The following is a 27,024-nucleotide window of genomic DNA, read 5'->3' as shown; positions in this document are numbered from 1 at the left end:
AGGGGGGAAGCGAATGCTTCAGCGCACTCCCTTGTAAGGGTGACCGGCAGTCTTCACTGTGTCTGCAGTGAGAGTGCTGCTGAGGGATAGACAGGAGAAGTGGGAGGGATGCGAAGGAGGCACGATCAGTCTCTGGTGGAAGTGGCTGGCACATGAATCAGCTCCCAGCAGTTTCAGAGACATCAGTCTTCAGGAGGATCCTCACACAATGGCAAGTCTCCGCCCGTGAGTGATATCAGACTTGGCACTTTATTTTTCACTGTTAAAGGTGAGAAAGCCTCTCAAGCCTCTGTGACCTCCCACTGTGTAGCCGCCTCCTCTGTATTGCCAAGATGCTGACAGATGTGCCATGTGGGTGGAAGATTGCCGTTATTTGCCTTATTACCTACTTCAATTAACTTCCTGCCTTTGATAGGTGAGTTGCTGAGTTCAGGACTCAACCCCGCCCTGGGCGAACAGACCCAACACATTCTTCTCTAATCTTGCTCACTGCTATTTGCACACCCTGCCCCATCTCCACAGGCCTGGCGAAACTCCCCCAGCGGAGACCAGATCTGAACACAGCGCCGCAAGCGTGGTCTAACATTTCTAATTATGGCTCTGTCTCACTCTTGATTCCGGCCTGTTTCTCCTGAATTATATGCCAAATTGCAAAGAGCTGTGAAACTAGAAACATTCATTATGAATATTATTTTCGTTAGCACTCCAAAATTGACTTTCCTCTGTAAATAAATGATCACCCTAATAGCCTACCGTTTAATGTAATGGTAATTGCATTAAATGGTAATACAAGATGTCAGCTGTAATTAAAATTCTGAGCTCAATGGGCCATTTGCGAATAATGCCAAAATTAATTTGCTGGGATATGCCATTTTTACACTACATCTTCAGGCTAGGAAGGATTTCAAATTCAAAGCTATTTTCCATAAACGCGTGCACACGGTAACTATACTTAGGCTTCATTTCAGAACATAATTGTTTCACACTGCTCAACCTGATTCAAAACACACCCAGCTCTCGCTAGGCTTAAAGTGAGGACTTAAAAAAAAAAACTCCCTTTTAAAACTGAAAGTGACAGGGCTGACAGGTGGAATTAGCAACCCTGTGGTGCGGAGGTGTAAAATCAGCCATGGCTGCTGTTCCTAATCACCATGCCAGCAGGAAGGAATAGATTTGGCAATGATCTCAGGTTCCACTTGGGAATAGCTTTCTGACCCGCGCTACTCAGGCTTACAGGTACAATCATTCGAATGAGGCACCAAAATCAGAGCTTCCACGGAATGTGGACAGGAAAACTTAACGCAATGTTAAGAAAGACTTTGCATTTATATAGTGCCTTTCGTGACCTCAGGCCATTCCCGATGCGCTTTAAAACCAGTGAAGTGCTTCTGAAATGTCGTCATCATTGTCATGTCGGAAGCACAGCAGTCAGTTCACGAGCAGCATGCTCCCACAAACTGCACCGTGATAAAGGTCAAATCATCTGTTTTAGTGGGTTGCTCTGAGGGGAAAAAAAAAGGCTGATCGGGGCACTGGAGGGAACCTCTTCAAAGTGGCACTCTGGGATCTTTTACGTACAGCTGAGAGGGCAGATGAAGCCTCAGTGAACTGTGTCATCCGAAAGCCGGCACCTCCGGCAAGACGGCACTCCCTCAGTACTGCTTCGGAGTGTCAGCCTCGATTTTTAAGGGGCCTTCTGATTCAGAGGTGAGTGTGCTACTCACTGAGCCGCAAGAGTCGTCACATATCATCGGTATTCAACAGAGTCAACACATGGGGAACAAACACGCTTGACTTTATCGATTATTTGCAAAATTCTCACATTTATTTACTGTCAAAGAAGTGTTAAACTTTACATCAGGTATTAGTGGTGGGGATCTCATTATTAACAGGAAATACACAAAAATGATACCTTGAAGCAAATCTGTGCTGGGACTGTTCAAACCCTGCGTCCCAGGCCATCATAAATAAATAAACTCTTGGGCTCTTGGGGACTTTAGGCAGAATGGAACATGGGCAACACTCATTGCCCAGGAAATCAACCTGCTTCTTTGATTGGCTGGACCAGATTGATATGACAAGACTTCAAGCGCCACTCATCCCTCTCCCCGCCACCCCACACAAAGAGAAAAAAAACCTGCACCTCACCCCCACCACGCCCCCTCCCCCTCCCCGCTTTCCCCCATCAAATATATTACAGTAAAAACAGATGGAGTCTGATTTCGTCGTGTATACTGGACCTGGCACAACTGGTTTAACGACTCAGTAAAGATTAAAGGGCGCAACTCATTTGGCCAAATAATAAATCGTTAAAAGGCGGTGGATTCGATGGGTGGGCGAGACAGAGAGAGAAATACTTTTTTTTTTATTTAAATTTAAAAAAAAAAGAAAGAGGGTTGCCATAATGGGTGAACAATGAAGTAAAAATGAGGAGATTTCCACATGATGGGCTAGTTGTGAACTAAAGAAGAAAACAGATTTTATCATTGGTGCAACTGGGAGCTTCACACAATATTTTCATCAAATTCCTTCTGTTTAAAATTCTCTTATATTTCAGGTCTGACAACGTATTCGATTTATTTTACAATAGCAATACAACAAAATATATTTTCTTTAGCCATTTCTCAGTGAGAACAGATAAACTGTACAGCTGAATGAACATGAGGTGTAAGGCCTGCAGCTGGGCTGCTCTTGACTGACCAGGGTCTCCGTTCGCAAAAAATGCCAGGAGACAACCGGCTCTTAAAACCAAGCAATGATGCACAGTTCATCTCTACGTTCAACAAAGCCTCTCCGGGAGCGTTAAGGTATTACAACTGCTGTAGGGGTCCAGGACCTTCCTCTCGTTACTATAAAGTGTGGCCGGGCCCGAGGCCTGGATTTGAGCCTGAGGCCAATGTCAGGGCCTGGGCTGGGCGGGAAGGGGTGGGGTAGGGAAGGGGAGGTTGGGGGGGGGGGGGGGGGGGGGGGGGGGGTTGGGGGGGGGTGCCGGGAATTGCCGGGGGGAGGGCGAGGGATACAAGGTGCAACTATGTATATATACAACTGTGTTCAAGACGGCTGCACTGGAATGGCCAGAAGTTCTCCCACTGCATCAACAGCAGTGCACAAAGGCGCAGAGACCCTAGGATTTGTCTGGTTTAGCTTGCGACGGAACAATACTGTTTCTGTGTAGCGAGAGAGTCCTATTCCTCACAAAGTCTTCACAGAGTGGCAGCAGCCAGCTGTTTCTCGTTCCTGTACAATGTAAAAGCACCACAGGTGGCTGCATTGTCTATTCAGGTAGATACGAGGGGTGGCACCTTACAGAGGTCCTTTTATCTTTTGCTGAGTTTTTAAACGCATGTGTTTCACAGGCTAGTTACCAGTTGCATTTGTCCTTCCCTCACATCTCCTTCTGGAATAGACTCTTCCTTGTTAATGGGGATAATATATCCATCACTGTTGCCTCTGCTGATTTGATAATACGTCTGGAGTTGGTTCCCAGCACCTAGGTTGGGCATGCTCTTGTAGTAAAGGTCCTCATTCTCACTGCGCTTGGAAGGGGACAAGTCTTCTTCTGCCTCGGGGCTGCTTTCAGGGTATGGAGAGTCTCTCAGGTTGGGCATGCTCGTGTACAGGGAGTCTCTGTTGGGCGACTGAAGGGAGCCGTCGACCTCGGCCGTCAGCTCCGCCACGTAGCCGGCGTCAGCCTCGGGCTCCGCCCGCTTCTGCTGGTGGTAGAGGAGGGAGTGAGTGCGCTGCGGGATCAGCGGGGCTTCCAGTTCCGGCTGCCGCGGGTCCCCCGGCCGGTCGCCGCGCGCCAAGGACGAAGCATCGGCCACGATGGCGTCGTCCTCGCTGCTGCTGCCACCGGCGGCGGCCATCTTGGCGGACAGGCCGCGGTCGAGGTTGTGCGCCTTGGGGCCACCGGCCCGGAGGTTGTTGTGCACCAGCTCGGAGATGATCATCTTCTCGAAGGCCGTGTCGCCCAGGCTTATCCCACAGTCCAGCGCCTGCACACTGTCGTTGGAGAAATCCCCATTCCGAATGGAGTAGCTGTTGTTGAAGTTGCCGTTAAGTGGTAGAGTATCCATTGCGCTTGTGTCCCGGCCGTTGTTCAGTGAATGACCTGGAAGCGAGAGCAGAGAAGAAAAGAAGATGCATGACTGAGTTAGCACTTTGTCCCATTTGCGCTAAACCTTCCAAGCCAAAGAGAAATTAAATCTTTTTTTAATGTAGTTCAGGACAAAACAAAAATAGTTTCACTGGTAGCATTTAAGAGCAGTAAGATATGAAGATGCTCGCTTTCCCCGCCCTCTTCACCCCCACCATTCAACTAAATCAACATCACCGAAGAAGGGGGAGACTTCATTTCGGCAGCATCTCCTGTTTTCAATGTGGGGCTCGACGCAGGACAAGGCAAAATGGGTTTTTGTCCTGAAGTACCTTAAAGTTGACTTGGCGGGGCAGGGGGGTTTTTGGTGGGGTGGGGGGGGGGGGGTGGGGGTGGGTGTGGGAAGTAAATGCACCACCTTCACAAAACATGTGCAAATAAACGGAACCAAATTAAATCCAGACACGAGCAGGCAGGACTATTTCACAGTTCTTTGCAATGAAACATTATGGTGCAAAGCAAAGAATGGTGGGGGAGGGGGAGGAGAAAAATGGACAAGCACAAAGTAAGCATGACAAACACCGAACAGTCATCCTCTTGGAACTACAAGTATCAGGCTCCACAAGCACCATCTGAAAACACTATAGACATCAGCTGGGTCGACTCACATGGGCAATTCACATCAAGTCTGTCTGCTCAGGCTATCGGGTGTAAGAGTAGCTGACATACAAAAGAAAGTAAAATGATCACTGTAACATGAAGGATCACGCAAATATCTCAGAAAAACCAAGTCAGAGCGAGGGTTCATCAAATGCGATCTCAGGCGAGAGCGAGGGCTTTCTGCTTCTGTTTCCGCTTCCTTACGCGCGTTGTTCCAGCAAAAAAAAACACTTAGCTTTCTTTCGAGAGCCGCCGGGCACCTCCCTCCCCTCCTCACCCACGCCCTCCGCAACCTTGCGGTCTGCATCGGTCACAGTGAACGCTGCTGACCGGCTATTGCAGAGTGCGCGAGAGGTGGTGGGAGGAGGGTGGGGGGGGGGGGGGGGGAGAGAGAGAGAGAGAGAGAGAGAGAGAGAAAGGGCGTTTTGTGGGGATAACGCCCTTAGAGACCATGGGTCTGGTGGGCAGCTGAAGAAACGTGGGCAAAGGTCTTCAACGACAGGCTGCAGAATGTGAACTTTGCCAACAGCAGATGTGTGTGGTTGGATGAAAAGATGATGCTTGGAATCCACCAGCTGAAGAGCAGCAGCCTCGTGCACATTTGCAGGAACAGCTAATGGGGAGAAGTGGACTTATTTACTAGCTTTGTGCTTTCCAGCAACTAAGAATTCCTTCTAGCACGGCACAGACATGTAAAACAGCCAGCACATGATTTATTACAAACACATGTACAGAAAACACACACACACACACACACACACACACAAACACACACACACATTTATGAGCACAGCATGCTTTGGAAAGTGCTATTTGTATTCTCGGTTACTTTGACTGGAATGATGCAAAATGTGAGCGGAGTGTGACTGGCCACAGAATGACTGCTAGGTTGGATTCCACTGGCTTGAAGGAGGAGAGCTTTGCTGGCAGCAAGAAATCAGTCTGCAAAAAAATTACCATCCAGAGCCCAGTCTTGAAATTGGGTTTGATGCAGCTGATATGGGGGTAGAGGGGGCGGGAGGAAGGGGTGGCCAGTTTTTTCCCTTATTTGTGCGATCCAGGGCCTGGGTTCAGACTTTGACTCATCTCTTATGTTTGCCTATTGTTATGGAATGACTGGGGCTGGGGGGGGGGGGGGGGGAAGTGAAATGCTCGTTCAGCCTTGGAGGCCACCTTCAGCCTCCAGCGGACCAACGTGCAGTGGAAATCTTTGGAGTCTCCAATATGGCATCTGCTCACTTCATTCCGCACAGCTGAATTCACACCAGTTCTGTTGGCCTGTGCAGATTTTAATCAGGAGATTGTTACCCTTATCCCTTTCTGGCCAGTTTCCACCCCAGCCCCTTTCCAATTTCCAGGAGGCGGGTATGACTCTCATTGGCATACAGTGCCACTGGCACCTCGGTAAGATTCTAGCCTGGCCTGTACACACAGGCAGGATCTCGGAATGCCTGATGGTATCCACCACACGCCCATTTCCATCAGGGTTCACTGGACGTTGAGAGCAGGAAACTCAGCCTACTAACCCTTCCCCAAACCCAAAAGGTGACAAACTCCTAAGAGCAGAGCTGACAGAGCAGAGAAATTCTTTTTGTGGTCTGGTCAGCTCCGTAACACTGGGGCAACTGTTAAATTTAACAACAGCAACGAAGTGGGATCCTGCCAATTGAATTTGTTATGACAATGCTCTGGCTTGTGAAAGTACAGTCTATAATCCCTGACTTATCAACTGTGTGACTGCAATTATACACATTCCTTTACGGCCAGATAATCATAGTAAACCTTTTGCCACTGAGTCTACTTCTTGGCCTCCAGTAATGTTTTCACCAATTGCCTCATTTCAAATAAAAAGAGAGAAAAGAAATTAAACAAGCATGCTGGAATTGTTTTTTACATTTGATAGGCAAAGTTAAGTTTGACTCCCATACTTGTCTCTCTGTAGGTCACTAGAGGGAAGCATAAGGAAAGAGCAAAAGACAAATAATGTAAACAAAAGAAAACTCGGGTTAGATTCAACACACCACTTATAAAACACACACTTTTTCTCCTTTCTTTCTTTGCTAGTTAAGCTTCAATGCTTTGATTTACTCGCAGTGGTAATAAGTCTGCTTGAGAACAGGTGGAAATTCCAGGTCCAACTCTCATCCTTTCTGATTTGAGGCCTCGTGTCAACAGAGCATCAACTGACTTGGTTTCATTCAAATGCTGACTTTCTATGGTGAGGCCTTATCGGTGCTAGTCATTTGCGAAAGGGAAATGCTCCTACTCGCCGCTTCTAGTCACAGTTGAATTCTTTCCTCACTGCCAGGCATGTCCCCTTTCCTAAAGGTGTTACCTTGCACTAGCACATGCCTTTACATTCAGACCCCCATTTCCACTCCCCCCTCCATCTCCAATGGCAAACCCATTCTCCCAAAGTTCACCTACTTGTGAGGGAGGGGACTGCACCCACCATTCTCTCTGCTGCTGCCCCCTCCACCCCCCCTTATATGTTTCAAGCAGGGAGAGGGGCCTCTGACAATCAGGAAGAGTTAGGAGCCCTGACCCATTCACCCCAAAAATCCCTCCTCCCTTCTCTAGCATGGGTCACTACCCTAGTACATTAAGTGGGCCCACTCAGGGCAGACTGTGGAGTGAACCTTGGGGTAAATAAAAACAGAAAGTTCTGGAAAAACTCAGCAGGTCCAGCATCAACTGTGAAAAGAGCGACAGAGTTAACGTTTTGGGCTCAATGTGACTCTTCTTCGGAACGAAGACTCTTCTTCCGAAGAATTGTCATATGGACTCGAAACGTTAACTCTGTTTCTCTCTCCACCGATGCTGCCAGACCTGCTGAGATTTTCCAGCACTTTCCGTTTTTATTTCAGTTCGCCACCGTCCGCAGTATTTTGCTTCTATTTTGTTGAATCTTAGGGTTTGTCTAGTTCAGTTTCGCAGAGGCTTCATTCATGCTCCCTTGGGGGTCACGAGCGTTAGGGGAGCATTTGGCACGTGCTGGGAAATGGGGGGTGGTGGGGGGAGGATGGAGGGCAGGAGGGGGAATTGTGGGGCAATTGAATTTGTTATGACAATGCTCTGGCTTGTGAGAGGTATTTTGGGGGGGAGGGGAGGTAGGGGTGATTTGTTTGTATTTAATATTCTGCTGGCTACAGGGCACCATTAATGTGATAAAGCTCGCTTTGAAGTGACTCCAATACTCTTTTCAATTGGCCAGGGTAATTCTGACTACAGTCCACCCTAACCTCTCCACTACTGCCCGAAAGAGAAACTTCTAGCGGTTGTGTTAACAATGGTTTTCCAAGAGTTAAGTAAGCACACCTGGTGAACTAAACACGTCAGCTGAAGGGGAATTAAAGACAACGGTTTCCGCAAGCAAGGTGTTATAAGGGTTGTTAGTGCCATGGGGTCGCAGAAGAGGATTTGTTAGTAGATAATTGCCCGTCATCCCTAAAGCAACAAGACAGAAAAAGATACGTCAGTTTGGTTTTGATTTCGTTAAGCTTACAGACTCTTTCAAAACACACAAGTGAAGGTGGCCCTCTTAAAAAAAAAGCAAAATGGGCTGCTGTTTAAAATTCAGCTGACAAGGTCCGATCACCTACGAAGTAAAATTGCTACGCATTACATCACTGCTCATGAGAAAGAAAAGAGGTCCCAAAAATGGTCAAGGGTGGCTGTCCCTCCTCTTCATTTTCCAGGCTTAACAAGGCCCCTGCAACTCTGACACGTAAGCCAGAGCCACATTGCAAAGAGTACGGTGAAAATTGATAACCTGTTTTCCTTGCATTGAGGAAGTCTTATTTTGTGCACTGCACAAGAACTGTCCACTTGTTCACTGCTAATTCCCTGCTTATTGTCTAAATAAGCTTTGGCCCACATTCTGTTGTAGCTGCAAGGTATGCTAAAGGTGACCTAATTCCCCCCCCCCACCCCCCTTTACCCCATCCACCCTCTTCCTCCACTTTCTCTCTCTCTGTCTCTGTCTCTCTCTCGCAATAGCTCAGTGAGTTTATCCAGTGAGTAGCTGACCCAGGGAGGCGTAAGAGCATCACAGGTTCAATTCCTTGCCTGTTCTCGGCCAGTCAACAACATCGGCAGTTTGCATTTAACTGGCGGCAGTTAACATCCAAAAGGTACCTCACAGGTCACAGCAGGAGCATTTCCTTGCACTGGAGAGTGAGGGAACAAAATGAAAGAGGCGGCGGGGGGTTGGGGGAATAAAAATTGGCAGAGCTTCCATCTCCGGATCGTTGAAAAGGTTTGCGAGCGTTGGATGAGGCAGAATCTGGGAACCGGCCGCCACTCTCTCTCACGATTAAAGAGTTTCCTTCCATTCACTTCTCAAGGCGCTCGTGTGAGGGTTGTGGGGAATGGAGGGAGGGAGGGGGTGGGGGAGAAGGTGGTCAGGGGGTCGGAGAGGGGGAAATTCGGGACTGCGTGAAGTTGAAGCCGATTTAAGCATCGGCCTTGGCTGGAGGCAAGCTGCACACAATCACAGCAAAGGTGCGTGCAGCCATCCACAAACATTTGGGTAATCTCTCAGGTGACCTCCGGCTCACAGTCCCACCGCCTCACCACCACCACCCCCCTGCCGCCACCCCCATGCCTCCGTTTTAAATCATTGGATGCATGGTTGCTGATGCGGGATCTGTTCAGAGATTTGCAATGCGTCTAGTCCTTATCCTAACTAATTCCACGAGGCATTTACTTTCATTTAGAATGGACAGCAACGAGGTATTAAGTTGCTGAAATTAAAACACCCGGCCAGTCGGCTTGTTAGTTTGATGTCTCTTTAGTTATTCGCAAGTTAACAGGTCTAGATTCGGACCGATTACCTAAAGACTTATGATGTGATTTATCTGTTTTCCAAAACACCTGCATTGTTGCTGCTTTCTACTGACATGGTCCTTTCCTCTTCTAAATAATGACTGCTGAGATGGTGAAGGTGCTGAGGCAGGAGGGGGCGAATGAACATCCCTAAAAATGGAATACTGTCACTTGTAAATGAAGCACGCGCGATTAACAGGGAGACTTACGCGGTCAGTAAAGTATCGAGGGCTGAGTGTGGTGCCTCTGACGTTTGGGTCCCAAAAGCCACAAACCCACAGCCTGCGATCAGGAGCCGGAGGTGCCCAGAAGTGGCAAATCAGTACCAGATCAGATGGAACTGCGCCTGTGCGATCGCGGTGGCCAAACACGGCACTATTTGACTGCGGAAGGCTTCGCAGCCGAGCCCTGCCCTCATCTGTCCATGGAATCATAGAATAGTTACAGCACCGGAGGCCATTCAGCCTGCTGTGTCCATTGCCAGCTCTCTGCAGCAGCAACTTAGCTCGTCTCACTGCCACCACCACCCCACCCACCCCCCACCCCCAGAACCCCCAGCCCTCTTCCCCATAGCCCAGCAATTTTTCTCTCCCTGCGCATTTATCCAATCCCCTTTTGAAAGCTGCGATTGAATCTGCCTCCACCACATTCTCAGGCAGTGCGTTCCAGGTCCCTAACGACTCGCTGTGCAAAAGATGATGGCTTTGACTGTTTTGTCAACACTTTTAAGTCGGTGCCCTCTGGTTCTCAACCCTTCCGCCAACAGGAACAGTTTCTCCCTGTCTACTCTGTCCGTACCCTTCCTGATTTTGAACAGCTCTTTTCGAATCTCCTCTCAACTCCTCTTCTCAAAGGAGAACGGCCCCAGTTTCTCTAATCTATGCCAATAATTAAAGACTCCCTTCCCCTGGAACAAGTGCCCAGTGGGTGATCACTGTACAGCTTTTAGAAGCGGGCTACCCCTTCCCCCCGCCAACCCAGAGGAACAAGTGTCCTCGGGTAAAATTCAGCACAGGTTGGTGACTGAACTTGCATGGCTCAGAGACTGCAACGTTAACCCCCTGAGTACCCTACTTCAGGATACGGTCAGTGAAGGTAGTTATGTTGCTTGGCCAGGGGCTGGCAGGCTAACCCAGTAGAAAGTGAGTTCAAATCCCACTGAGATCCAGAAATAAAAAGGCTTGTTTTGGTGAGAGACCATGAAGCTGTTGAATTGTCATAAAAACTCAACTGGTCCACTGAGGTCCTTTAGTGAAGGAAGCTTGCTGTCCTTCCGCTGCTCATGCCTAAACATGGCTCCAGTCTCACAACACCATTATTGCCTCTTAAATGCTCTCTGGAGTGCCTAGTAAGGTACCCAAGGGTAACTTGGGAAGGGAAATATATCATAGTAAAGTAACAATGAATAAAAAACAAAGCAAAAACAAAAATATTCTCCTCTTCTGTACAATAACAAAATAAATTTGGGTATTTCACTCATCTCATGGATGCATTTTATCACTGGTCTCCCCCTTTATTAAACCAGCTGCGATATGGTAAACATTTAAAATATCACATTTTAATTTAGGTCTGAGATAATGAATCATCTGCTAAATATTTTACTTTAAGAATGTCTCTGTTGGCTTCAGAGTCTGATAACTCAGTCAGCAAGGAGCTTTTCTACAACGTGAAAACCTCCTGTCCACTCGACTTATTATCAAGGTACATCAATATGTGAGGATTGTCTTATATTTATCTCAAGTCATGGCTGTGCCTCAGTGTGAAGCCCTATTCTTAATCGATTAACAATCAATAGGAGTATTATCATTGTGTAAAATTCATGAGTCTAGTACCAGTTACTCTGTAAAATCCATACAGCTGATCCAGCCAGCGCAACACGATTGATGAGGGCGTTAACAAAATCTCGTTATTTGAAAGAAGGCAACTAGGTGTTAATTTGTTCAATGCCTTTGCTACAACAACTTGCAGCCCATGTCTTTATGGTAGTGAAGCACATAAAGGCCAACACTGAGTTGGGAGCTGAGGGAGAGGAAGTGGCGAAAGGCAGCGGCAGTGAATAAGCAGAATTTTGGAGGGTGTTAAAGATGAATAGAGAGGGTTAGCAACAGTGAAAGCAACTGGCGTTTAATGTCGTCAATGGTCCGTAGGTGCTTCGGATCCATAAGGAGGAAACAACGCCAAGCCAAAGGAGGAGAGACTGGGAGAGTGATCAGAGGTCTGAACCGATGGTTGCTTTTAAGGAGGAACTTAAAACTGGAGAGGTGGAAGGATTCATGGCAGGAAATTCCGAGATCGCAGAGTCAGCTGGCTGAAGGCATGTTCGCTAGTTGCCAGTAATGGGGCAGCAAACATTCATATGGAATGCCTGCAGCACAGAACGAGGCAATTCGGCCTGTCGAATCTAAACCCAGCTGTCGGACCAATTTGGCTGGTCCCACTCCCTGCCCCATCCCTGAAGCCCTGAAATTTTTTTTTCTCTTCAGCTGCTTATCCAATTCTGCTTTGGAAGCCACGATTGAACCTGTCTCCGCCACACTCTCAGGCAGCGCATTCCAGATGCTAACCATTCGCTGTGTAAAAATGTTTTCCCTCATGTCACCTCTGCTTCTGTTGTTAGTCACCTTAAATTGTTGTCTTCTGGTTCTCGAATCTTCCGTCAATGTGAACGGTTTCTCTCTATCTACTCTGTCTAGATCTCTCGTGATCTTGAACACCTCCATCGAATCTCCTCTCAACAGCCTCTTCTCCAAGGAGAACAGCTTCTCCGATCTATCCACGTTACTAAAGTTCCTCATCCCTGGAACCATTTTCATGAATCTTTTCCGCACCCTCTCTAACGCCTTCACATCCTCTTCCTAAACTGTGGTGCCCAGAACTGGACACAGTGCCCCAATTGAGGCTGAGCCACTGTTTTATACAGGTTCATCATAACTTCAGCTCTTTAGCTCTGAAGAAGAGTCATATGAACTCAAAACGTTAACTCTGTTTCTCTCTCCACAGATGCTGCCAGACCCGCTGGGTTTTACCAGCATTTTCTGTTCTTATTTCAGGTTTCCAGAATCTGCAGTATTTTGCTTTTAATTCATCATAACTTCCTTGCTCTTGTACTCTATGCCCCTACTAATAAGGCCTGGGATCAGCTATGCCTTTTTAAACCACTTTCTCAACCTGCCCTGTCACCTTCAATGATTTGTGAGCATATACCCCCCCAGGCGTTCTGTTCCTGCACCCCTTTTCGAATTGTACCCTTTATTTTTCATTGTCTCTCCACCCGGATGCTTTGATGGGCTGTGTGCACCCCAATACAACCGCTGGCTATGTACAGTGCATCCCTCACGTGTGTCAATCAGAGAAGAGAACCTTGCAGCACACAAGGAGTCCATTGGGCCTATCATGCTTGTGCTGGCTCTTTGAAAGAGTTATCAAATTAGTGAACCTCTCCTGCACTTTCTCCATAGCCCTGCACTTTTTCCCCCTTTATTGTACTATATACCCAGTTTTTTTTTGAAAGCTACTATTGAATCTGCAGTGCATTTCAAACCATAATCACATTTTGCATAAATAACCTTTCTTCCAGTCGCCTCTAGTTTTTTTTGCCAAATCACCTTAAATCTGTGCCCCCTCTTTATCGACCCTTCAGCCATGAAAACAGTTTATTTATTCTATGTAAACCCTTCATGATTTTGAACACCAGCTATCTACTCTCCTTGTAGCCTTCCCTGCCCTAAAGGGAACAGCCCCCAGTTTTCCCAGTCCATCCATCACTCCTTCATCCCTGCTACAATTCGAATGAATCTCTTCGGAACCCTCTCCAAAGTCTTCATGCCCTTCCTAAAGTGTGGTGTCCAGAATTGGACACCATACTCCAGGCGGGGGAGATGCCTGTTTTGTTAAAGTTGTAGTGTTTCAGGCTATGAGTTTAAAAGAACTGTGGGATGGTGTGGGTGATGGTGAGGTGGGTGGAGGGACCGGGGATGGGGGGGAGAAGATTTTCCTGCTTTTGTGCGAGGGCAGTACTTGATAGTTTGAGCTCAGTGAAAGCATCAATATAAGGCAGTGGTGATAGTGCCTTCGTACAGGGAGTCTAGCTGAAATGGAGAGATCCTAGGGCTGGTTTCCTCCATGGTTGCGCCTTTCCCCATCTGATCGCCTTGCCTTCACCACAACCAGGTGACCCCAGAGTCTCGGGGGCCAAAAGGACAAGTGTTCCCCTCCAGTCTCCAGTTACAAGGCTCGGGAAAACATTTTCTCACCTTCCCTCGACTCTTTGCTGAAGATATAACTCCTTCACTGCCAATCAACTTCCTGTAGTAGCCAGTCACCGTCGCATGAGCTTTGACAGCCTACCGAGACCGGTGTCGGCATGCACAGTGATCAGGAATGGGGAAGCTCAGGTAACAGGGTTCCATTGGATATATGGCACAGAAACAGGCCATTCGGCCCCACCAGTCCTCGCCAACCTTTACGCTCCAGTCCATCCTCCTGCCTTCTTTCCTCATCTAAATCTATCATTGTAACCCTCTATTCCCTTCTCCCTCACATGCTTCCCCTTAAATGCATCTATACCATTCGCTTGGGCCGCTCCCTGTGATGGCAAGTTCCACACCCTCACCACACTTTGGGTAAAGGAGTTTCTTCTGATATTTTTTTTACTTTTTAATGGGATTTATCTACTTGTCCTCTCCCTGCCTCAGTGAACGACAACACTTTATGGGGCTGGCTCTCCAGTCAACTCACTACAGGCCCAAGATGGGGCTTGGAATTTTCCTAGTCTGAAGGGAGCTCAGCTAGCCACTGGATAAACTCACCGAGTTGTCAGAAGGACCCAAAATGACCATTCTGATTAGCTTTGCACATCACGTCTGCGTTACCCCAACAAAAACCAAGTAAATTACACTTTCGTGGATTCAAGATATGTTGAACAGGGGGAAAGGTGGGAAAATAAGCTCTTTTTGTGGAAAAAAAAATCGTGAATTCTTTGAGAAAAATTCAGACTTGTATAATATTTTAGCCGCACTAGATCTGTGGATTTTCTTTTTACGAAGCGACATCACAGAAAAGCTACACCAGGACACGCACAAACAACACCCCCATTCCCCAGACATTTTTTTTTGTCAATATATTTCTTTACCCCCCCCCCCACCCCACCTTCTCCAGGAACTGACCTTGATTAAGTGTTGAGGTGCTGTTGATTTCACCTGAGATAAAGGAAGATTCTGATTGTTTTCGCACAGTGTCATTCCACATTCTTCTAATACGACTCTGTGAATAAGCCAAATAGGCTGGTGAGCAAAAGCACTCCGAAAGAAAGAAAGTGAAAAAAAAAAAGGCCGGTCTACATGAAGCTATTATAAAATGTTGCCTTGACATCTCCCGAGCAATGGCTTGCTCGACTTGGCACTGGTGCTGGCGTGACGCTACCGTTTCACTCAGCTCGCTGGAACGGGAGCGGGAATGCTGCCACTCCACTCGTGGGTTAATACAATGTGATGGGAACCCGCCTCCTTCCCCCCACCCCCACCAAATATACGATCAGCGACTTTGAAGAGGGACTAAAGTGCAAACTTGCCTACGTGATGCTGCCTTCTCGCTCATGGCTCAGCGAGAGGTCTGCAAGTGAGCGCTGGAGAATGAAACCAGCCTTCTCTCGTGGAGAAGCTAAGCTGAAAGCATTCTGTCTTTGATCCCCATTCCCAATCAGAAGAGTCACGTTCTCCTGACCACGCAATGCAACAGGCCTTGTGCCTGAAAACAAAATCCATCAGCTGGTGCTCATTTCTGTTTTGTGGCTTATCTTCCTGTTGACAACAAGTCCAGATCCAGAGGCTTCAACCCACTCATGTCTCATGTTCCCTCAAGGATAGATAACTTGGCTGTGAAAGCACAGTGACTCAGGTTAAAACCTCAAGATGTGACTTCAGTTAGTGCCCATTGCTCCAACTGTTGAAACCATTTTGTACTGAATATTGAAGGGAAGGAAATATAAGCATCTTAAGTAATTTTTTAAAAATCGATACACAGCCAATGATTATACAATCACACTGTACATGTTTTGCTTTTCTTTTTTTCTGAGCTGGTTTCTTCAGTTTGAAAATCAACCTTTAAGTAAAAAAGCACAAGGGGTAGCAAATTCTTGTCACCGTGCTTACGAGGCTAGTCTTGAGAACATCCAAAGCGCAGAGCTGTTGGCTTCAGAATAGGAAATAAGAATAACGTAAATTCTTTCCATAAAGGCAGGGGTTTGGACCTCTCACTACAACTGGCATCATGTCGGAGTTGTGCATCCAAAGGAAACCTTGTCCAGAGTTTATCAGAGGCAAATAGACAATGTTGGTTTGCAGGATACAATCAATTAACTTATACCCACGGGTGGACTCAGCTTGTGATATTGGAAAAAAATTGGCTTTTTTTCCCCCTTTGTAGACTAACCAAGGACATTCTGCAGCAAACAATGTGAAATCCATGACAAATTTGTGGACAATTACCAGTTTAAACAACAGCCATTTGTATTTATTATAGTGACTTTAATGTAGTAAAAATGCCCCGCCGCACTTCACAGGAATGTTATCAAATAAAATTTGACACCAAGCCATATTGGGAGATAACAACTTGGTCAAAGAAGCAGGTTTTAGGAAAATCTTGAAGGGGGTGAGGGAGGTAGAGAGGTTTAGGGAAGGAATTCCCGAGCCATGAGCTCAGGCAGCTGAAGGTACCAATTGGAGAGCAATGAAAATTGGGGTGCCCAAGAGAGCAGAGTTGAAGGAGGGAGATAAGGGCCATCAAACATCACCAATCTAAGGAAGGCCAAAGCCATGAAGGATTGCACTGAGCAATGCATAAGGGAAAGAACGTAGACTTGTATTTATGTAGTGTATCTCTTATTGACAGCTCAAAGCAGTTGGCATGGAATGAATTATTTGGAAGCACAGGGTTATATGGGCAAATAATGCACTGATCAGATGAGCAGTGAGGAGATGAATGACCATTGATGGTTTGAATTTCTTCTGTTGTTCAGGGTGGAGATATGGAAAGCACTACTCTTTGTGTTCTGTATTGTTTTCCCACTGTGTATGAAGCAACATGATTTGAGCAATAGACATTGAAGAAACAATTCACTCGGCATATTTTCGAACACCTGGTAACAAAAAACAAGTTTAACTTGCATTGACGTAGCGCACCCTGCCTCTCCCCCTGGATAGCACAAATTGCTTCGTATCTAATTAATTATTCCTTTTTTAAGAATCTAGTCATTGCCATTATGTGAACAAATATGCGGAAAATTTGCACAAAGCAAGGCCCAGGAAATGGCAGATGAGATAAATCATCGGATCAGGTTCTGTCTGAGAGAGGACTATTGCCCAGGGCAGTGGGACAGCTTCGATCTGTTCCAACAACGAGAAGGAGCAGGTACCCAAAAGACGAGTCCCGTTTGGATGCTTGGTCCTTAGCCTCCTCTAAACTACACTCACGTATAGCAACCTTGTCTTGATTTCCATCAATGAAGAAGCTTCAACCCTATCCCAATGTTCCCTCGAGAACCCAGGATTTTGCTTTTGTTTGCCTAACGAATTAAAATAAACCATTACGCGGGAAAGTCTTGTGCACATTCGGGTTTCGAAGGCTAATCCTGTCAACAGGATGAGCTGGTTAATTCTGGGATGGATCCTCGATTAAATGCATTGCCCTGAAGTGCTCGGTGGGACCTTCAGTTCTGCCCACCCGGCAGGATTCACCAGTGCCGCCAACGTCAGTGCTGCCAAAGTCAGTGGACGTTTAGCTGGCTCACCACCGTGGTGGGGCCGGAGAATCCGGCCATTAACTCTGTCTCGTTCTTCCAACCTGCCAGGCATTCCCAGAGTTTTTTGTTCTTATTTCAGATTTCCGTAGCACTTTGCTTTTTGTAACCTGGCCAATTCTTTCACTAAATATCGTAGGTGGCAGCTAAATGTTAACAGTCCTCAAGATAGGTGATGCCCTTCATTATAAAAATGCCACGTATTTTCCACAAATGTGACTGCTTCAAGAGGGCATTAGGTGGCTATTTGAATAGAAACAATGTGTGGGGGTATGGGGCAAAGGCAGGGCAATGGCACTAGGTCATAATGCTCGTTTGGAGAGCCAGTGCAGACACAATGGGTTGAATGGCCTCCTTCTGTGCCATTAAAATTCTGTGATTGGGAAAGGCGTTATCTTCCACAGCATTTCAAAAAGTGATTGCTTGATTTAGGAGGCGCACGGTGGGTAAAGTCTGTTTGAACAATGAAGGCCCAAATGGGTGGGCCATCCACATAAAAGACCTTCTTCATCTCTGACAAACTTAATGAGAGTGACAGCAGGGAACCTGCTATAAAGTGTCACAAGAGCAAGTTGTTGCTCAACCTATGTGAGGACAATCTCTGATTTTAAAATGTCAGACAACAAAAATCTGACCGGGAGAAGCTTCAAAAATGAACATAAATTAGCGGGGCTGAAAATGGGGGAATTGCCAACAATGGGAAATGTCAACCTCGCGGGCATGAAAAGATTGGAAAACTGGAGAAATACAATGGGCGGAACCGTCCGGTTCCACTGGGGGCAAGCATCATGGTGGGAGTGAGCAGACAATATGGTGAGAAGGCCAAAAATGGGATTAATGCCATCATGAAGCTAGTTTGCGACTGTCCGCTCTACCCATCAATGATGGGCTGCGTTTCCCACCACCAGATGTTGGGAACCTAATTTCAATACTTTAGCATCTTATTATAAGCCCTACTTGCCGGAGTCATCCCGTGACCACCGCCCCCCCGCCCCCCCCATGCTGGATCATCTGGGCACGTTGGCATGATTGCACGCCAATGTGTTTCACAACGTCAAAGCTCGTTCGCCTACCTTGCTTCGGGCAGCACTCGCAATCATCAGCACCAGGCTTCGCAGGCAGGACCACATCACTTTTAGGGGGGCTCAAGAGCAGAACTCTACCTACCCGACCAGCTGTCAGGTAGGGGGCGGGTGGCTTATCAATGGCTGCAGGGCTAGGGCTTGCCTGGGGAAGGGGGAGAAGTGACCTCAGGAAAGGGAAGAGGCTGTGGGACGAGGGCTGTACTGGGGAAGGAGCGTATCCCAGGGTGTGTGTGTGTGTGTGTGTGAGGGGGTGCACAGGTTGATCTGCGCAAGTGGCCCCAAGATGGTGAGGGCTGAGGAGGCAGTCTCCAGAGGAGACGAGGCCAGATGGAGACGTGGGGGAGAGTGAGTATTGATGTCCCTTGAGCTGGCAGTGAGCGAGATGACAGTGAATGTGTGATGGGCTTGGAAGTGTGCGAGTTTAGAGGGATGAGGTGGTTGGCTTACCCTGGTAGCACAGTTGAGAAGATTCATCCCCTTTCGACGGTGGATGGTCAACCTCTTGTGTGCAGCATTGGCACTGACCACCTCTGCCACTGCCTCCCAAGTCGGAGTGGGGAAACTGATGGATCTCCTGTGGCCAGAGCGGGGGTAGAGGACCTTACAGAGAGTCTCCCATCCAGAAGGCACCCCGGGGATGTGTCACCGAATCGGGGGAGCGGCACTCTTCTTGGCTTTTGGGGGCCATGTCTTCACCGGAGCAATCTAGGGCTGCGGGCATTGAGAAGTGCGCACGCGGCCGCAGTTTAAATATGGCGTCCGGCATGAGGAAGCGGCGATATAACATGGCATGGCAGGCAAATTGGAGGCCGCCTGCCAGTGAGGCAGCTTGTGTCCTGTGCCTACATAATTAATGAGACAGGAAAGGACGATAGGGCATGAAATCCCCCCATTGTGGCTGGCGGGTAAATTGTCTTTAATCACGCCTGCTACCACATCCAAATGCAAATCTGGGACAATTCTGTCATTGATCTCTCCAAGGACAATAATCATCACCACAACAAAAATATAAAGTCATTGCATCAAGTGTGGCAATGGAGGCTTTTGGTGATCACACGAATTAGGAGCAGGAATAGGCCACTTGGTTCCTTGAGCCTGCTCCGCCATTCAATAAGATCATGGCTAATCTGATTGTAACCTCAACTCCACATTCCCACCTACCCCCTTTCACCTTTCATCCCCTTGCTTATGGAGAATCTATCTAGCTCTGCCTTAAAATATTCAAAAACTCTGCTTCCACTGCCTTTTCAGGAAGAGAGTTCCCAAGACTCTGACAGAAAAAAAATTTCTCCTCATTTCTATCTCAAATGGGCGACCCCTTATTTTTAAAGTGACCCCTAGTTCTAGATTCTTCCACAAGAGGAAACATCCTCTCCGCATCCACCCTGTCAAAATCCCTCACGATCTTATATGTTTCAATCAAGTCGCCTCTTACTCTTCTAAACTCCAGTGGATACAAGCTTGGCTTGATCAACCTTTCCTGACAACCCGCCCATGCATTTACATCCTTCCTTAAATAAGGAGCCCAATACTGTACACAGTACTCCAGATGTGGTCTCACCAATGCCCTATACAACTGTCGCATAACCTTCCTACTTTGGTATTCAATTCCCCTTGCAATAAACAACAGCACTCTATTAACTTTCCTAATTACTTGCCGTACCTGCATATTAACCTTTTGCAATTCATGCACTTGGACACCCAGATTTGCATCTCAGAGCTCTGCAATCTTTCACCATTTAGATAATATAATTATTTTTTAGTCTTCTTGTCAAAATGGGCAATATCACATTTCCCACATTATACTCATTTGCCAGATCTTTGCCCACTCTATCTATCTATATGCCTTTGTAGCCTCCTTACATCTTCTCCACAACTTACTTCCCTATGTATCTTTTGTGTCACCAGCAAATTTAGCAACCATACCTTTGGTCCCTTCATCCAAGTCATTTAAATAAACTAGAAAACATTGAGGCCTCAGCACTGACCCCCCACCCCCATGGCACACCACTCGTTACATCTTGTCAACCAGAAAATGAACAATTTATACCTACTGTCTGTTTTCTGTTAGCTAGCCAATCTTCTATCCATGCCAATGTGTTACCCCCTATTTTCTGCAATAATCTTTGATGTGACACCTTATCAAATGTCTTCTGGAAATCTAAGTTTTAAAAAAAATTCATTCATGGGATGTGGGCCTCACTGGCTAGGCCAGCATTTATTGCACATCCCTTGAGAAGGTGTTGGTGAGCTGCCTTCTTGAACCACTGCAGTCTAATTGGAGTAGGTACACCCACAGTGCTGTTGGGGAGGGAGTTCCAGGATTTTGACCCAGCGACAGTGAAAGAATGGCGATATATTTCCAAGTCAGGATGATGTGTGGCTGGAAGGGGAACTTAAGGGAGTGCAGTATATCTACCAGTTTCCCTTTACCCACAGCACACGTTACTTCTTCAAAGAACTCCAATAAATCAGTTAAACATAGTTTCCCTTTCATAAAACCATGTTGACTGTGCCTGGTCACCTTGAATTTTTCTAAGTGCCCTGCTATAAAGTCTTTAATAATAGCTTCTAAAATTTTCCCTATGACAGATGTTAGGCTAACTGGTCTGTAGTTTCCTGCTCTCTGTCTCCCTCCCTTTTTTAATAAAGGAGTTACATTCACTATTTTCCAATCTAATGGACACTTTCCCCGAATCTCAGAAATTTTGGAAAATTAAAACCAATGTATCAACAATCACCCTAGGCACCTTTTCTAAGGCCCTAGGATGAAGTCCATCAGGACCTGGGGACTAGTCAGCCCGCAGCTCCAACAATTTACTCAGTACCACTTCCTTTGTAATTTTCTTGAGTTCCTCTCTCCCTTCCATTTCCTAATTTACAGCTATTTTTGTCCCTTTTCTCTGAAACTCCTTCCATGAAGCCTTTGAGGCTACTCTCCCTCTAAACCTTCAACAACCTCCTCAAAATCTACTTTTTTCAAAAATATGGGTCCACACATTCTTCCTTACTCTTCTTTGGCTGTAAAGATTTGATAAGATCATAAGAAATAGGAGCAGGAGTAGGGCATTTGGCCCATCAAGCCTGCTCCACCATTCAATAAGATCATGGCTGATCTGATCGTCCATTTTCCTGCCTGTGCCCCCATAGCCCTCGACTCCCTTGTTGATCAGAAAGCTAACTCAGTCTTGAATATATTCAATGAACCAGCCTCCACTGCCCTGTGGAAGAGAAAGACTAATGACCCTCTGAGAGAAGAAATTCCTCATCTCTCTCTATCCTCAACAGGAGACCCGTTATTTTCATCTGAAAAGAACACATTTTCTCTGTGAAACATCTTGGGACATTTTTCTACATTAAAAGTTGCCAATAAAACAAGTTGAAGTTATTAATAAGACGAGCAAGGGAACGCATGTTTTGGAAACCACAATGAAATGCGTGTGAATATATCCATCAAGAGCAGCAAGTGTCTGCTTTCAGAGAGGGGGGGTGGATTCGTTTTATGGTGATTCCTCTTTTGGGGCCTTGCCGGACAGCTGCTCTGCAGAGGCCCAGTGGGAACATGATGAATTGTACAAACAGTGGGTCGATGTGAGAAGCATGAGGCGCATTCAAGTACTTGGACAAAATCAGAATAAAATTCATCTTTTAAGAGACCTGTCCACTTGACTGGAAGCCCCATTGGGTAAGGCGGAGAGTTTAATCTAATTTCCTATTAGTAAGTGACAATGCTTTCTGCAAAAAAAAAAAATCTGTTGCGTATATAGGGCAGGATTTTTTTTTGTTCTGTGGGCAGGCGCAGGCCTGAACCGAACGGGATTGAAGTAGTGCGCGATGACCCCAGGCGAGCGTCCCGACATCACCGCGCACTCTCGTAAGCTATCGGTCAGCGGGCGCTTGCGAGAGGCAGCAGCGCGCCCGCCGACAATTAAGGGGCCTAATACGGCCCTTAAGTAATTAACGAGGTTGCATTTTTCAGTGCCCCCTCAACCGTTTGGTTGGCGGGCCAGGTAAGTAGGCCAGGGCGGCCTTTGCATTTTTAACAGAACCTCGCCTGTGGGCCGGGTGAGATTTCCAACGCCTGCAAGTAAAAATTTAACATCCTTTCTCGCATGTCCCTCTTCACGTGACTGAGTCACATGTGGGGACATGTTGACATCGGACGTCGAAAGCTTATTTTTCATTCTAAAATGCGCCAGCCCCCACTGAGGCAGCTCCGTGCCTTCAGGGCAGCTGTCAGTTCCCTCTTCCCCTGCACGTGCGCGCACTTCAGCGCTCGCCACCCACCCCCCACACCCCCCCAACCCACCCCCGACCCCGGCAGCGATGAGGGTCTTAACGCACCTTTCGCGCTGGCTAGCCGCCAGTTGGCCAGCCAGAGTGAAGTCGAGGTTGGAGCCCGATTGCGGGTGGCGGTCGGTCTCGTGGCCGTTCCCAGGCCTGCCTGGTGAGGGCAAAATATCCTCCCCCTGGTGTTTACAGTATCTCCACAGCCACAGTAAGTGCCTCACAGCCAATAAAGTACTTTCTGAAGTGCCGGCACCACTGTAGGGAGGTGTTGAAGTGCAGTGGCCGTGTCCTTACCTCTAGATTCAAGTCCGGCTGCAGGATTTGATGGCCACAGCAGGTGCATTCATTATGTGGCCAAATAGGTTGATTAACAGCCTGTAAATCCTTCCAACATGCTTGACGGCAGGCGATAAGATTGGCAGGCTTTGCTATTCAGCCACAATGGAGAATGGCAAACCACTGCAGCGCTTTGCCAAGCATTGTCCTGGGACCAGTGGGAGCCCATGGTCACCAACGCTGTGCCTGAAGGAGGAGTCACTGTTGTAACGTAGGAGATGTGATGCAGCCAAGGCGTTTACTTTTGACTAGCTCTGGAGTGAGATGGTCTGGGCATAAGGTCACCTCCCACCCCCCACCCGCCCCCCCCCCCCCCCCCCCCCCCCCCCCCCATGCAGAAATCAATGGGGCCAGGCTCCAGAGGTGGCTCAATAATGCTCTCTGACTGGTGTGGCACTGTACCAAGCTACAAGGAAACCCCTGCAAGCGAGCCAGGGTCAGACCGATTGGCATGTCCTGTCACATAACAAGGCTAAAAGCGCTTGTGGTCCTGAAGTTTCATAGAGTGAGTCAGCACAGAGGAAGGGCCCCACTTGGCCCACCCTCTCTGTGCTGGGCATGCTGCAAGCAGTCAACCACCGTGGTGACTTTACCCATGTCGGTAAGAAAGCTCCGTGAGCCTACCAGATAAAGGAGGAAGTCAATCAGTCCCACGAGCTTGTCTTGCCTTTCCATCTATTCGATTCTCACAGAGGTCAGGTACAGAGTCAGATTTAAGAACACAACCAAGTCAGCCGCTAAGTTTCCTATTAAAGTTATCAAGAATACTTGGAAATGAGTTCCCTGACTTTACAGCACTGAAAGACTCATTGCAAACCTTTTCACTGACTGATGACAACGGCTGCACCGGCGAAGGCAGTGACATCTGTGCGTGGCTAATGAGGAACAAGATGTGCCCTTGGCAGCCACATTTCAAAAACTCATTAGTTCACTAATCAACCCCTCAAGGTACCATTAACCTCCCCGAGGGCAAGAAAGGCAACCAAAAAAAAATCCGTAATGTACAATTTGAAAGGGTAGGCCGGGATAAAACCAAACGGGCTGAAAGGCCTTTTTAATCTGAACCTACCTCGCAAAGAGCAACTTATCTTAGAATGACATACAGACCTCTAATAGCTCACACACAAAAACCCACACAAAAGTCTGCAAGGCTGAAAGGCTGGCTGGGAAAGCATGATGGAGGCTCGGGTCAGCAGCGTGAATAGGAAGTTAAGAACCGATTTTATCAGGACAAAGGAGTTTGGAATGTGAAAGAAGGAACTTTCCGGACAGGGGGGGGCAAAGTGTTAAGAGACACAGAAAAGAACAGACTGCAACCAAAAGAATTCCAGGCATGCTTTGAAAAACAAATGGGCACAAAGCAAAGATACAATAAAATCTACTGGGTCACAGATTGATGTAATAAAGTGGAAGATTGCTGAAGGAAATCAATAGGTAGGGATAAAGTGCCCTGCATTAATGGTGTTGTTCCATACAAGGATATATGTGCTGGACGCTAACGCAAAATGAAATTCCTTTTCAAATCTGCTGCTTTATTGCTCTATCATTTATACTGAAAGCCCAGGGCTGTCACCAGCTTTGCTCATTTGGTGCCACTTGTGTTTCACGATCAGGAGGTCGAGGGTTCAAACCCCATTTGGGGACTTGAGCGCATAATCAAGGCTGGTTATCCAGCGCAGTTACTGAGGGAGTGCTGCACTGTCGGAGGCAATGTTAAATCACAACCCCCTTTCTGTTGGTTCAGGTGCTTGTGGAAGAATCCTTGGCACTCCTCCAGAAAAGAGCCAATGTTCCTGCCTCAATTAGCATCCCCTAAAGATAAATTAGTGAGTAATTCCTCTCGTTTTCTGAGTGAAGAACCTTACTGTGGACAAAGGGCGCTCCTACGTTCGACCACAGAACGACTGGCGATACTTTAAATGCAGTTCTCATTGGTCATGAAGTGTTTCGAGATAGCCCAAGGGTGTTTTAAGCTGTTACAGAAAATCTAAGTCCTCTCTTAAAACTTGCGTTCAACATGTCTGGAGGCCTGGGAAGGCATTTGTTACATTCAGTTCTTCTATGATTCAAGTGATAGCTGCACCCCAACTCTGCACATCTGTCACTAAAATGTGTAGCCCTATCCCAGTGAAACGGGTCATCGTACCTCAGGAAGAACTTGTTGGCCCTTAAAGGGGTACTGTGCAAATTCACCCAAACGATACGGGATAAAATCATGAGGGCAAGCTCACGTTCCCTCAAAGTACAGAAGATTAAGGGGTGATCTAATTGATATTTAGAGGGGTTGATAAGGTAGCTAAGAACGAAACTACTTCCTCTGGTAAGGGAGGAGTCCAGAACAAGGGGCTGTTACGTTGAAATTAGGGCCAAACCATTCAAGGGTGATAACAGGAAACACTCCTTCAAACCATGGGTAGTGAAAATCTGGAAATCTTCTTCCCAGGAAACTAGTGCAGGAGGCGATCATCTGAAACTTTCAAAAATGAGACTGATAGACTTTTATGAACGGAATTAAGCTGCATACCATCAGCCACAATCCAACTGAATGATAGAACTGGTTTGAAGGGCTGAGTGGCCCTGTTTCTTCTGTTGCTGTGGAGATAGTGAACCCTAAGTTCAGCCCAGCAGGTTTAGGGAGCTAGTGCACAAAACCACAGCGTTTAATCTCCTCGAGCCACTAGCCACCTCACTAAGAGTTACCAGTGGTTATGCCGCTAATTTCTTGCTAAATTAATGCACAAGCATTAAAGTCCAGAGGCAGCAGCTTTCAGGCAGTGGGTTTCTTATATTAACGTGAAAGACAAATGATTGATTCTATGTTAATGTGACAAAATGGCCAGCAGGAGTGGTGGCAGCTACTTGACCACATAGTCCAACTGCATCTGGGACATACTGGACTAATGCAGCAACCTAGGAAAGACCTATGGAGTCACTGCTGGATTATAAGAAACATTAGAAACATGCCAGGGCGGACTAACCGGTGGCCGAGTGGAGTTTCCGCCCGAGTCCCACCCTCTGGCGCCGCTGGCCAATCTCCAGAAGTCCCGGCAGTGCCAGGGCGTGGTTAGTGGCTGCTGCCGGGGCGACAGAGGGAAAAGAAGGTCAAGAACCATAGATCCACGGAGCAGGTTAAGTCTAGAGTATTGGGCCGGAAGGATCTGGGTAGGTTAGGTAGAGGGCCCGAGTGGGGGAGGGGGTGGGTTTAAGGGAGGGAGCAGGTAGGAAGTAGGAGGCTTTGACCCGAGGGGTGGGGGGTTGCCCCACAAATGGCAAAGGGCAGGCCCCAAGGAGCAACCCCTCTTTGAGGTTAATAGGCAGCCTTTATGCTCCTGCTCTGCTGCGCAGGCCAAACGTTTTATGGCGTGGGCAGTGCATTATCAGGGACAAGTGGATTGAAAACAAGCCTAACTGACCCTTAATTATTCGTTTAAATATGGCACGTGGGCTGCTGATTCCACACCCCTCCCCAGCCCCACCCTGTATAACGAGGGAGAGCTCGGAGGTGGGCAGAAAGGTGGTGGGGGGCAGAAAGGTGCTGGAATCGGTGCCCACCTCAGGTTACGTGTCCCCCTTCACGGGAAACATGCCCACCCAGGGGGGGCATAAATTTCAGCCCATGGTTTCCAGTTTGTGCACAGCAAGCTCCCACAAGCAGCAACCATGGTCATGAGGAGATGGTTTGTTTAAGTGATGTTGGCTGAGGGGTAAGTATTGGCCAGGATTCCAGGGAAAGCACCACCCCCATTTCCCCCTGACTGATCTGCACCCCCCCCCCACCCACCACCCCCAATACAAGTCCATATTCTTCATCAAAATAATGCCATGGGATCTATACCACCAGGGCAGATGGGGTCTCAGGTCAACGTCTCATCTGAGAGACAGAGCTCAGACAGTGCAGCACTCCCCCAGCAATGGGGTAAGAAGCCCAGATGTTT

At 47.5% G+C, this 27,024-nt stretch overlaps 1 protein-coding gene across 3 annotated transcripts in view; it reads right to left on the bottom strand.

Annotated features, from left to right (window-relative positions):
• Positions 1 to 2,994: 2,994 nt before the first annotated feature.
• Positions 2,995 to 27,024, bottom strand: part of adgrl2a (adhesion G protein-coupled receptor L2a) — a 639,330-nt gene continuing 615,300 nt past the window's right edge. For 2 of the 3 annotated variants that reach the window (XM_041208140.1, XM_041208141.1), the window contains 2 exons: positions 14,749 to 14,845; positions 2,995 to 4,111 (listed from right to left, as the gene is read on the bottom strand). In XM_041208140.1, coding sequence (XP_041064074.1) covers positions 3,351 to 4,111; positions 14,749 to 14,845 — 858 coding nt within the window. In that variant the 3' untranslated portion in view covers positions 2,995 to 3,350. The remainder of the gene's footprint in view (positions 4,112 to 14,748; positions 14,846 to 27,024) is intronic. The other variant, XM_041208142.1, reaches the window with a different exon arrangement.

The sequence above is a fragment of the Carcharodon carcharias genome, chromosome 16 (assembly GCF_017639515.1).
Source record: "Carcharodon carcharias isolate sCarCar2 chromosome 16, sCarCar2.pri, whole genome shotgun sequence".
NCBI classification, from domain to species: Eukaryota; Metazoa; Chordata; class Chondrichthyes; order Lamniformes; family Lamnidae; genus Carcharodon; species Carcharodon carcharias.
Note: the sequence above shows the minus strand (reverse complement) of the source record. Positions and strands in the feature narration are given on the sequence as shown.